The sequence below is a fragment of the Cricetulus griseus genome, chromosome 2, assembly GCF_003668045.3.
Source record: "Cricetulus griseus strain 17A/GY chromosome 2, alternate assembly CriGri-PICRH-1.0, whole genome shotgun sequence".
Lineage (NCBI taxonomy): Eukaryota > Metazoa > Chordata > Mammalia > Rodentia > Cricetidae > Cricetulus > Cricetulus griseus.
In genome coordinates this window covers 390,869,101-390,882,188 of record NC_048595.1, presented here as the reverse complement: position 1 = coordinate 390,882,188, position 13,088 = coordinate 390,869,101, and the positions used below count along the sequence as shown (strand labels likewise).

At 39.7% G+C, this 13,088-nt stretch overlaps 1 protein-coding gene across 1 annotated transcript in view; it reads left to right on the top strand.

Annotated features, from left to right (window-relative positions):
* LOC100750834 (A disintegrin and metalloproteinase with thrombospondin motifs 20) overlaps positions 1–13,088 on the top strand; it is a 114,450-nt gene that overhangs the window by 29,354 nt on the left and 72,008 nt on the right. The window contains exons 5-7 of the mRNA XM_035440836.1: positions 6,344–6,427; positions 7,077–7,201; positions 8,304–8,344. Coding sequence (XP_035296727.1) covers positions 6,344–6,427; positions 7,077–7,201; positions 8,304–8,344 — 250 coding nt within the window. The remainder of the gene's footprint in view (positions 1–6,343; positions 6,428–7,076; positions 7,202–8,303; positions 8,345–13,088) is intronic.

Here is a 13,088-nt window from a genome sequence, read left to right as displayed (position 1 = left end):
TAGATGATCACGACATTAGTCTTATTTATTGAGGCATAGTTAATATTATTAAAGGTACTTATCAAGTGAAAATGTTCTCTTACATTAACTTTGTACCTTTTATTTTAATTATTAAATTAATTTTTATCTTTTATTTTATTCTATTTTCTCAATTTTTATTTAAATTAGAAACAAGATTGTTTTACATGTCAAACCCAGTTCCTTCTCCCTCTCTTCCTTCCCTGCCCCCCACTTACACTCTACCTAACCCATACCATTTCTGCTCCCCAGAGAGGGTGAGGCCTTCCATGGGGAGGTCTTCAGAGTCTATCATATCTTTGGGATAGGGCCTAGGCCCTCCCCCATGTGTCTAGGGTGAGGGAGTATCTCTCCATGTGGAATGGGCTCCCAAAGTCCATTGCTATACTAGGGATAAGTAGTGATCTACTACAAGAGGCCCCATAGATTTCCAAGGCCTCCTCACTGACACCCACCTACATGGGGTCTGGATCAGTTCCATGCTGGTTTCCCAGCTATCAGTCTGGAAACCAAGAGCTCCCCCTTGTTCAGGTCAGCTGTTTCTGTGGGTTTCACCAGCCTGGTATGGACCCCTTTGCTCATCACTCCCCCTTCTCTGCAACTGGATTCCAGTTCAGTTCAGTGTTTAGCTGTGGGTGTCTGCTTCTTCTTCCATCAGCTGCTGGATGAAGGCTCTAGGATGGCATATAAGTTAGTTGTCAATCTCGTTATCAGGGGAGGGCATTTAAGGTAGCCTCTCCACTGTTGCTTAGATTGTTAGTTGGTGTCATCCTTGTAGATCTCTGGACATTTCCCTAGTGCCTGATTTCTCTTTAAATCTATAATGTCTCCCTCTCCTATGGTATCTCTTATTTTGTTCTACTCTATTCTTCCCCCTACTCAACCTTCCTGTTCCCTTATGTCCTCCTCACCCCTCCTCTTCTCCCTTTCTCATTCTCCTAGCTCCCTCTCCCCTCCCCCATGCTCCCAATTTGCTCAGGAGATGTTGTCCCTTTCCTCTTTTCCGGGGTATCATGTTATGTCTCTCTTAGGTTCCTCCTTGTTTCCTAGCTTCTCTGGCAGTGTGGATTGTAGCCTGGTAATCATTTGCTCTATGTGTAAAATTCATATATGAGTGACTGCATACCATGTTTGTCTTTTTGTGACTGGGTTACCTCACTCAGAACGGTTTCTTCTACTTCCATCCACTTTCCTGTGAATTTCAAGATTCCATTTTTTTCTGCTGAGTAGTACTCCATTGTGTAAATGTACCACATTTTCTTTATCCATTGTTCAGTTGAGGGGCATCTAGGTTATTTCCCAGTTCTGGCTATTACAAATAATGCTGCTATAAACATAGTTGAACAGATGTCCTTGTTGTATGAATGTGCTTCTTTTGGGTATATGCCCAAGAGTGGAATTGCTGGATCTTGTGGTAGACTGATTCCCATTTTCTTGAGGAGTCGCCATACTGATTTCCAAAGTGGCTGTACAAGTTGGAACTCCCACCAGCAATGGAGGGAGGAGTTTTCCTTTTTCTCCACATCCTCTCCACCATAAACTGTCATTGGTTTTTTTGATTTTAGCCATTCTGACAGGTGTAAGATGGTATCTCAGAGTTGTTTTGATATGCATTTCCCTGATGGCTAAGGATGTTGAGCACTTTCTTATGTGTCTTTCAACCATTTTTAGATTCCCTTTTTTTTTTTTTTACTGTTGTTATTCAAGATGGAGAAAATGTTAACCCACTGAAATAAACACAAATGATACACTTGCATACTTCATGCATGACATTTTTCCCTTGCTGTGACTTGATGTTTTGTGTAGCCTTAATTCTTTGCACATGTTCTCCTTATATATGGGGAATGGCATCGTTTTCAATTTACAAACAAAAAGATCTTTCTGAACAAGAAAAGAACAACGTCCTTTTAAAATAAATTGCTTTGTAGGGACCAGAATTTTATAAAAACTTTGTAATTAAGGTGGCCTCTACTTAAGCCATATATGACTTTTTTGCTATGCTGTGCTATAGGGTTATTTTCCAAATGTTTGTTAATGACTAGGATATAGTAATATGTTTCACATTTTTTTTGTTTTTTTGAGACAGGGTTTCTCTGTGTAGCTTTGGAGCATATTCTGGCACTGGCTCTGGAGACCAGGCTGGCCTCAAACTCACAGAGATCTGCCTGCCTCTGCCTCTCGAGTGCTGGGATTAAAGGTGTGTGCCACCAATGCCCAGCTTGTTTCACATTTTGTATAAAATAGATTTTGCCTAGAATTTGTCCTAAGGATGCAAGAAATACAGCTTATAACATTTTTTCTTGACTCATCTATTGCTAGCTATTTATAAAATAATATTTATTACTCGTTGAAACCTATTATGTAAGAAGTGTTGATGCCAGGGAGCAAACACTACTAAAAAGAAATAAAAGTACTTTTTTTTTCTGATTAAGTTGCAAAATCTTTTTTTCTCAGAGACCTTACATAGCAGATGAACTTGGTGGGGCAGGGATTTATCAGGAGAGTGGTCCTTGCCTGGTACATGAGTTCTTGGAGGTAGACAGGATAACGGGGCGGGGCGGGGGGGGTGGGGGACAAGCATAGAGGTGTAATTAAAGCAGGTTGTTAGCAGGGTGAAGTGGTCATAGGAGGAAGGGTTGCTAAGTAACCTAACTGTTGAATGTTTGCTATCACCTGTTAGCCCAGGTTCTGCTTATTTGGGGAAGGGGAGAGGAAGATTGGGATTAAAGTTAGCTATTTTCCCAACATAATGGGTTACTCATGCTGACAATCTTTACAAGAGGTCCTATACAACAGTGATGGCTCCTGGCATTTCTTCCATCTGTTCCTTTTGGTTTTGTTATAAAAATACATCTTAATTAGTTCAAGAAAAACTATGTAGAACAAGGTGATATACCAGATTTACCTGGCATTTGGTGTAGCATTTCTTACTGAGTGCCATGGAGTATCGACCCTGTAACATGGTCCCCTGGTGAGAAGAGATGACTGTGCCCCAATAGGGACAGGAAATACTGCAGGTAATGCTTCTGTATCATTGTGTTTATATTAGCTTTTCAATACTCAGTGAAGATACTTTCCAAACTCAACATTTCTCAAGCCATGTGATGATTTTATCCTTTAGAAAACATGCCCTTCACAACTCTCTCCTAACATTGCTTTACTAATTCTAATCCAATACACAAGGACACTGGGACAGATGTGTTCATCTTGGTTGAACCTCAGCTTTATTGTAAATATTGTAACAACTGTGGATAAATCCAGAGCTGAACAACGAGTACTGATAGAGCTGGATCTAAAACCCAGGTTCCTGACCACACAGAACTTCTCCAAGGCCAGGTCACATGACCCATTGGACATCACTGGGGAAGGCAAGAAGTGGCAAGAGAGCTGTGAAATAATTTTGGTAGCAAGACCAAATTGGGAAGAACTTGAGGCAGAATGCTGGTGTTGCACCAGATTACATGGAGGGCTAAAGTTCTACAATTAGACTTCCATATAGAGTTGGGTTCTGGAGTATTTTCTTAACTCTTAACATTTTATAGGGCATTAGCTCTATATTTTAGTTTCCTAGTCTAGAACATGAAACTATAAGAGTTCTTTTCTCACAAGACTTGTGAGAATTGAATGGATTGCTACATAACATTTCAATATATATCTTCTTTGCTAATTTATTACTTACTATTTAATTAGGAAATCATCATAAGAGAATCTGTTGTAACATGTTAGGTTCTAGACATGAGAGCTTGCCCTGAACATACTCATTTTAAAATTCTCTTGAATATCAATGGTCATTCTGGCTACTCATCGCTTTGAGTACCAATTCAACATTATTGCCCAGAGTTTCTCAGTGCCGGGCCTTTACATATCTGAATGCAGTGAAAGGCACACATGTCATGTGTGAACACAATGCTTATAAAGAGCAAGCATTAAACCAAGAATGCATGTACAGTTAGGAAAGCAAACACATGGCATTCTTTCCTCCTCCTCTTCTCCCTCCACCTCTTCTTCCTTCTTTCTTTTCCTCTTCCATTTGTGATCAGACCCAGTGCTTTGTACATGTTAGCAAGTTCCTTCTACTGAACAACTTCCCCATACTGTAACATTTGTTTCTTTACCCCATGTTTGTATCTGTGTGATGCATGTTAGTGCAGCATGTGTAGGTACACGTGCACATGTACGTATGTGTGTCTGCACATGTGTACGTGTGTGTGTGTGTGTGTGTGTGTGTGTGTGTGTGTGTGTGTGTGTGTACATATGGAGGCCCAAGTCAGTGTAAGATAGCTTCCTCTATGCTTACCACATTATTTTTCAATATAAAACCATGTTTATATTAAAGGTTTTAAATCTGTTCTTAAAATGGAAAATTCGAGGTGAATTTAGATCATTGAAAATTGACGTTTAGCTGGGCATTTGTGGTGCATGCCTTTAATCCCAGTACTTGGGAGGGGAGGCTGAGGCAGGCGGATCTCTGAGAGTTCAAGGCCAGCCTGGTCTCTAGAGCAAGTGCCAGGATAGGCTCCAAAACTACACAGAGAAACCCTGTCTCAAACCCCCCACACACAAAAAAGGAAAATTGACGTTTAAAGGGAGAACTGTTTCATTATTTTAAAAATTATTATTTTATACATATTTCTCAAGAATTTCATAGGAGTACAGTTTTTCCACTATTATCTTCCCCTCTCTCCAACTCCTCCCATTTCCCCTGTGGCCTTTCAGATTCATCCCTTCTTATTCTTTAGTTATTGTTCTTTCACACAGATGCACATACACACTTGCTCACACACAAATTTATAAGTATCACCTGCTGAGTTCTTTATTGTCACTTTTTTTGAGACTGGGCTTCTGTTTGATCCTGGGCTTACTAACTGGCTAGACTATCTGGCCAGCAAGCTCCAAAGATCTGCCTAGCTCTGCCCACATTCCCATGTTACAGACATGTGCCACTGTGTCTGGATTTTACATCAGCACTGGGGATCCAGACTCAGGTAAGCACTTTATCCAACTGAGCCATCTTCCAGCCCTAACTCCAAATTCTTAACTAATGAAGTGTATCATGTCTAAGGTGACCAGTGTTGCAATCCTAATACTGCTGCTTGAAATTGCCAATCATGTAGCTGTCTTTGTCTTAACTATTATCCACACAGGGGCTACCACTGCTCTTGTTACTCTTGGCACTAGAGCCAGAGACATTACTGCAAGCAGAGCTACATGCCTATAAATAGTTGTGGCTGCCCACCTAAAACCCTGGGAAAAGTACTAGAATGTGCATGTTCATGTTGACCTAAGTCTGCAGCCCCAGAGATGCTTTTGACTTCAGTTTTGTGGAGGCATTTGTCAGAGGCCTATTATACATTGTGTTGTAGTTGCCTTGGCCAATGGAGGAGCCTGGTACTGGTGAATCTAGCAAACTCTTCTCTAAAAAGTTAGGGACCATATCCTCTTCATCTCCATCTAAATGTAGCAAAGAATAGATATAGGACATTTTAATTCAATGACCAAGTGCTGTACCAATCCCTAGAACAGTGAACTTCCATGACTTGGACAGTCATCCATTGTGCATTAGGAATGGTTTCTTTTGTACAGGTGACCCAGTTTAATTAAAGGGGAAGGGGCTGTGTAAGGCATTTCTGCAGTGCTAACCTCTTTGTGTTTATAAGAAGAGGCTGTGAGGCTGCGGATGGAGAAAACCTTAGCCATCCTAGATTGAGCTTAGGTAAAGCCTCACAACGTTGAGTTCTCCAGCATTGGAAAACCGAGGCTCAGCTTGAGATGGGACTACTTCTGTGGCTGATCATGTGACTGGATGAATCTCCTCCACCCTGGATTGCAGGAGTAATCCTGGTCACAATTGGAAATAGCGGACACTTTGGGAGAGAAATAAGTAAAACTACGAAAATACAATAGCTTATATACTTCAGTGGACTATTGTGGTCATATAAATAAATATATTTGATTTTGAAGGAAGTGAAGTTTTTGTTCAATCATCCATAGCAACAATTTCCATACTCATATGCATTAAGCACTTGGTGATTTAAATGCAAGTGTGGATTTTCCAGATACTGAGGTCTGTTGAGTCGTAGACTGTTATAGGTAGCAAGGCTTAGGGTGCTGGCTCTCAAGATGCTGGTGCATGTTTCAACCCTAGAGATTCTGATGTAAATTAATCATATCAAATGGGATGCCATAGAGTCCAGGCTTTGATAAATGTTCCCTGAGACTCTCATGTGCAGCTGCACTGGAGAACAGATACTCTAGGTTGGTTCTACTTTGCCATGGAAAGGGAAGTTTCATTCCAGGCATCTAATCTTTTGGTATCTACTTGCAGGTTGCAGCAATCTACAAGGACTCAAGCATTGGGAACCTTATAAATATAGTGATTGTAAAGTTAGTTGTAATTCACAGCGAGCAGGTAAGAAGCAGGATACGGTGAGGGCTGTTGACTTTAGCTGGCTTTGATGGGCCTGGCTTTGGATTACAGAAGTCTTACTTGAAATGAGACCTTTTAAAGCTTACTTTAAAAATGTAATTTGAACTGGGTGTGGTGATGCCTGCTTTTAATCTCAGCACTTGGAATGCAGAAGCAGGCAGGGAGACAGATCTCTGTGAGTCCAAGGCCAGCCTGGTCTATATAGGGAATTTGACAACCTCCAGCAGTACACACTTAGACCCTGTCTCAAAAAGATTCTGTGTGGTGGAAATAAAATGGAATGACATTGGTGTTTAGTAGAATGAGAGAAATGACACACATGAACAAACATTTAAAAAATTCAAAATGAAGAATTCACTCATTTACTTTTATAACCATAATGTTGAATGGTTTAAAATACATTAATTTTTAAAGCTGGACTTCTAATCCTGAATATTTGATCATTGTTCTAGATCAGTTTTAATCACAATGCTAAATACATCTATTAAAACTAAGAGTGAGGCTAATGTTACTCTTTATGGACCTGTAAAAACGCAATTTGATAAACTGTGAATTCTGGTATATGTGGGAGGCAAACAGGGCTGCAGCGTTTGCTGTTGCTGTTCCATTGAGTTGTTCCTTATTTATGCAGGAAGGACCAGTCATCAGTTTTAATGCAGCTACCACATTACGCAACTTTTGCTTATGGCAGCAGACTCAGAATGTTCTGGACGATGCTCACCCTTCCCACCATGACACTGCCGTTCTCATCACTAGGTATGGCTTTTGAAACCGTCTTGTGCAGAGAGATTCTCTACTCTTTCTGGTGTGAGAACTGGTGTATTTGGGCTACACTGGTTCTTGTTCACGAACACACAGAAGTATTCATGAGAACTCTATTGAAATGAAAGCACTGGACTCTTCTTTGACTGAAATTGTGGGAAATCATTCGTATGAGTTATGCTATGATCTAAATAAAATGCATTCCTTATCATGTTAGAGACTGAAGAAGAGGTTAGTGATAATACATGGAAATTGACATGTATGTAGAACTGAGGGCCAGTTTTACTCATTCTCTTTTACCTGTGTTTCTGTTTGTCATTCTATATCGTCTGCGTTTCAGTCCCTGGTTTGGATTTTTAGGGCTTACCATAATTACAGGCTTCCCTTGCTAGGAACAACTTCCACTGTTATAAGACCATTTCCTTTTCTAAGTACCATCATTCAGGGCTAAATCACACCTTGTTTCAACAGTACAGGAATATGTAATATTTGAGGTTCGGATGGTTGAGTAATGAGATCCTTCACTTTGTGGCCAAGCTCAAGGAAAGGTGAGCTTTTTAAAACCTTGAAATAAAAGTCTATTTTATTACTTTTTGAATAAAAGTAGGATTGTCTTCATTTATCCACACCATTTTAGACTATGGTTCTGGCCTGCATTGTGGCTGAAATCGAGTAGAGAAGTTCACAGTGAAGGATTTAGGAGGATAGGAGGGAAAAAGAACATTGAGAAGAGACATATGAAAGAGATATATGTGGCAGGGTGGACAGGGTCACTGTTTGGCTGCTACAGAGCCAGAATCTCAGGAACACAGAGGCAAGAAGTAAAATCTGACTTCCGAGAGTGTACACATTTAACACAACCACTGATGTTATCAGAAGGGGGTAAACTGTAGCTGTGAGAGCAACTTTATCTTCACTGTATGGACATGCAGAGCATCCATTGCCCACTGAGACACACAAATAAAGCATCAAACTAACTCTAAAGTCTATGAGCATGTACTGACTGGGGTTGGCAGAGTTAAAGCTTTATTTTTATGTTGACTCACTGAAACCATATTTTCTGCAAATGTTTCAAAATACAATCTTTTATTTTAAGGGAAGACATTTGTGGAGCTAAAGAGAAATGTGACACATTGGGTAAGTTCTTTCATCAATTAAACTTAGCTTATTGATTAGTGAATTATTTATAATTACATTTAAAGTTTCCCCTTTTTTCATTTTAATAATTTTGATGTGTTGTCTTGGTAAGTAAATGTCTCTTGTTTCTCTGATTCTGCCTCTGAATTTTGTAGAATAATAGGAACTAATATTTAGTTGTTACTAAATACCAAGTGCTATGCTTGATAGGTATTTAATGTGTTTCTGTGTGTATGAGAGATAATACACAGTAACCTGTAAGCCATCTTGAAGACTATAATGTAGGGTTGTGAACCCATCACCAGATAGATTCTAATCTGACAGCTGGAACTTGGTTTCTCCTATAGCAGACCCGTGTTCAGTCCTCATTGTATGTCTCTGCCTTTCCTGATGAGGTGACTGACACCAAGATTTTAGCCTTGTCAATTTCTTTGAACTTTTGAAATGTGGTAACATTATCTACATATGCTTTTCTAAGATGGCAATGTTTGGTTTTTTTCTTTTTAAACTTTGTAGCTGTGGTTATTCCTTTTCACTTCTGCATAATAGTTCATACACACTTATATACCAATATCCTGCTAATAAAGTTGGACTAATTATTTTTCTTTTGAGTTCCTGGGTCATTAAGTGAGCTGATGTGCATTGAGCATCCCTAATCTAAAATGCTGACTTTTAAGGGCCTGTGTGACATTCAAAAAGTTTCAGATCCTCAAGACTTTTGAAGACTGGAATTCGGATGCATTCTATGTAAATATCCCCAAATTTGAAAAACTCTGAAACTGAAGTACTATGGTTCAGCCAGTTTAGATAACATACAAATCATTTTTTAAAGTGAACTCATCAACGTATATCTTGTCCTCTTTGTCAGTAAGATATAAGCATGCAGCAGTGATGGAACACAGTCAGATGTTTGGCCACAGGAAATGTAAACATCCCTTTGGGTTCTTTCTTGTTGATAGAGGTTACCTTCAGATTTCTCAGTCTTTGCTAATCTAAAAGGAATGCATTTTTCATTTGGAGGATTACTAAGAAGTTTGAATTTATTTTTCCATATCTACCAGCCATTTATATTTCCTTTTCTTCAGTAATGAAGTAAATGGAGGTTAACACTATAACTTTCTGCTCTAGTATTTGTTTTCTGTAACCTCTTTCTTTTTTTGGAGGAGGTGGTTTAGAGACAGGGTTTCTCGGTGGCTTTGGAGGCTGTCCTGGAACTAGCTCTTGTAGACCAGGCTAGTCTCGAACTCATAGAGATCTGCCTGCCTCTGCCTCCTGAGTGCTGGGATTAAAGGCATGCACCACCACCGCCTGGACTTCTGTATTCTCTTTCAAACAGTCTTCACATCAAACCCTTTGCTCTTTTTTCTTTTTTTATTTAGAAACAATCATTTTACCTATCCATCCCCCATTCCCTCCCCCTCCCATCCTCCCATGTCCCCTACCAACCCCCCAACCCACCCCAATTGGCTCCCCAAGGATGGTGAGGCCTTCCATGGCATATCGTCAAAGTCTGTCACATCATTTGGGGGAGGGCCTAGGCCCTCCTCCATATATCTGGGCTGAAATAGTATCCCTTCAAGGGGAATGGGCTCCCAAAATCCATTTGTTCACTAGGGATAAATACTGGTTCCACTGTTAGAGGTCCCTTAGATTGCCCAGGCCTCCTAACTAGCACCCATATTCAGAGGGTTTGGTTCAGTCCAATGCTGGTTCCCCAGCTTTATGACTGGGGTCCCTGTGCTCTCAGTAGGTCAGATCAGCTGGTTCTGTAGATTTCTCCAGCCTGGTCTTGACAACTTTGCTCATCCCTCCTTCCTCTCTACAACTGGATTCCAGGAGTATGGCTCAGTGCTTAGCTGTGGGTGCCTGCTTCTGCTTCCTTCAGCTACTGGATGAAGGCTCTAGGATGGCAATTAAGGTAGTCATCAATCTCATTATAGGGGAAGGGCATTAAAGGCAGCCTCTCCACTACTGCCTAGATTCTTAGTTGGGATCATCCTTGTGGATCTCTGAACATTTCCCTAGAGCCAGATTTCTCTTTAAACCCATAATGGCTCCCTCTATTAAGGCATCTCTTTTCTGGCTCTCTATTCCTCCCCTGTCTCAGTCTTCCTGATCCCTCTTATTCTTCTCCCCCCTCCTCTTCTCCCCTTCTCTTTTTCCTACCTCCCTCTCCCTCTCTCCCCTGTGCTCCCAATTTTCTCAGGAGTTCTTGTCCTTTTTCCCTTCTTCCGGGGACCATGTAGTTTTCTCTTAGGGTCCTCAGAGTCTTGAAAATATCTGACTGCTCCGTGCTTTGTTTTAGGGCATGTGTGTAAGAACATTTTTTTTGAATTTATGAACCCTGTATATTTAGCATTTTCATATCTTAAATCCTTCTGTAACTCAATGTTTAAACACATCATCATGTCTTAAAGTAAATATTTACAATTTAGTTCTCTTGTGTTTGAGACACTAATCTATGGAGGTATGCATAGTTTTTATATATATTTTTTTCTATTTGCAAACCACATGGTGAGTAATTCCCCTCTTTTCCTTAGAACCCACAATGCCCTGAGTTAAATCTCCACACCTCTTTAAGTGTGTATCGTGCCTTCATTCCATCACTCTGCCTGACTCTTACAGTTCAATGATGTTTTCACAATTATTCTGTATAAAATTTAATAACTGGTAGAACATACACCTCTACCCTATTTTTATTATTACTGATATTAATTCATAGTAAATTTTTTATTTTTTGAAATTATAGTTATTTCAGTCTCCCTTCTTTTTCCTCTCTCCACCACCTTCCATGCAAGTCCCCTTGCTCTCTCAAATTCATGTCTTTTTTATTGTGGTTACACACACACACACACACACACACACACACACACACACACACACCATGCTCATTCTGTATAATATTATAGGTGTGTATGTAATCTCAGGGTGACTACTTGGTAGAAAATCTGAATGCTTTTTCCTGGGGAAGACAATTTCTCCCACTCTCAGAATCCCCAAATTGCCTATAGCTGTTTGTATATTGAGGCCCTGTGAGTTTTCCTCATTTCATATTACCATGCTCATTGGTCATTATACAGATCTTTTTTAGGTAACCATGCTGATGAGACTTCATGGGAATAGCCTCTATGACACTTCTGGGAGACACAATCTCACAGTAAACATCCTATTCCCCTGGCTCTTATGATCTTTCTGACCCCTCTTCCACAATGATCTTGGAGTCTTAGGTGTAGGCTGTGTTATATTTGTGTTAGAGGGACTGGACATCACACAATCCTTTGTTCTCTATATTTTGATCAGTTTTGGTTTTCTGTAATGGCCCCTATATGATGCAAAGAGAAGTTTCTTTGATGAGGGATGACAATTACATTATCTGGGTAAAGAGAACAAATTTTCAGAGTATAGTTGGGAATTATGTTGCTTTAGTAAAGTGGTAGCTAGGTTTTGAGTACCAGACATACATAGTTTCTCCCTGGTTGCGTATACCTAAAGTCCAATTATAGAGCTGATGATTACTGCCAAGACATGAATACCACTATTGCACAGTTAGGGTATTGTGCCATTCTGGTTGTTGTTATGGTTCTTATGCTTCATTGCTGGGTAGGACTATTGGTTGCTTCTTTGCCTTGGAGGCTATGGGGTGCCTATGTGCACTCAGAAAGCTCCTTCTCAGGCAGGAGGCTTTCAGGTCAGATACAACTGGGGTCCTTTTGATCCTGTGTCTGAAAGCATATCTTAAGCTAGAGTTACCTTCTGCTTCTGGGATTCAACCAAGGACAACAGCAATAGCCTATTATATTTGGGGAGTCTCTTGAGCAACCATGAACGACAACTCAAAAGGAGGCTTCTCATGCCTGGTTTTTTTTTTTTTTTTGTCAGATTGTCTATGTCTCTTGGGGAGGGCATTGTCAGTTCAAGGAGAAAATTTTTCTTGTTGTATGTATGTGTATATGTACACACATACAAATACAAATGTATTATATTTAACTTTAGGTAGAACAATGTGATTCTTTATAACATTTTTTAGATAGTCTTACTATTATTTCATGCTCTTCCCTCCCTCTTCTGTAACTATCTCCCTCTCTCCTCCTTAATCAAAGCTTATCTCCCTTTCCTGTTTTTACCTTCATTTTGACTACTCTTGGTCCTTCACTTTTTCTATAACTATCCCCCTCTCCCATCCTTAATCAAAGCCCATCTTTCTTTTCCTGTTTTTTCCCCTTCACTTTGGCTACTCTTGGTCTGTTATTCATTCAATAAAATTTAAGCCATGATGTTATATCCTCATATTAAAATGTTCATTTAAGTAGAACTATTTGAATCTTGCAATAATATATATTATTTTCTTCAAATTTATGTCATATCTGAAGACACAGTAGATGCCCAGTTTTCCCTTGTTGGGTTATCACTGAATACATCTTTCTTTCCAATTCTCCAATGCCCAACCAGGAGGACTAGATAACTTTCTCTGACACTCTCTCCTAAGCAAATGATACTGAGACCAGTTTACCTTTGTCTTGCTGGTCCTATATAGTGTCCATTGCTTTATTTATGTCTTTGTGTAAAACTCACACATTGGATATTCTTTTACTTTAAATAATTTTTAAAGTTTGTATCCATATTTTCCCAGTTTTGAACACTTCTTTCACCTCAAACTTGTGTGTGTGTCTTATGTATATATGATATATTAATAAGTGTGTCTGGGGTGCTCTACTCCAACACCTTCCCCTTGAGACAGACTCTG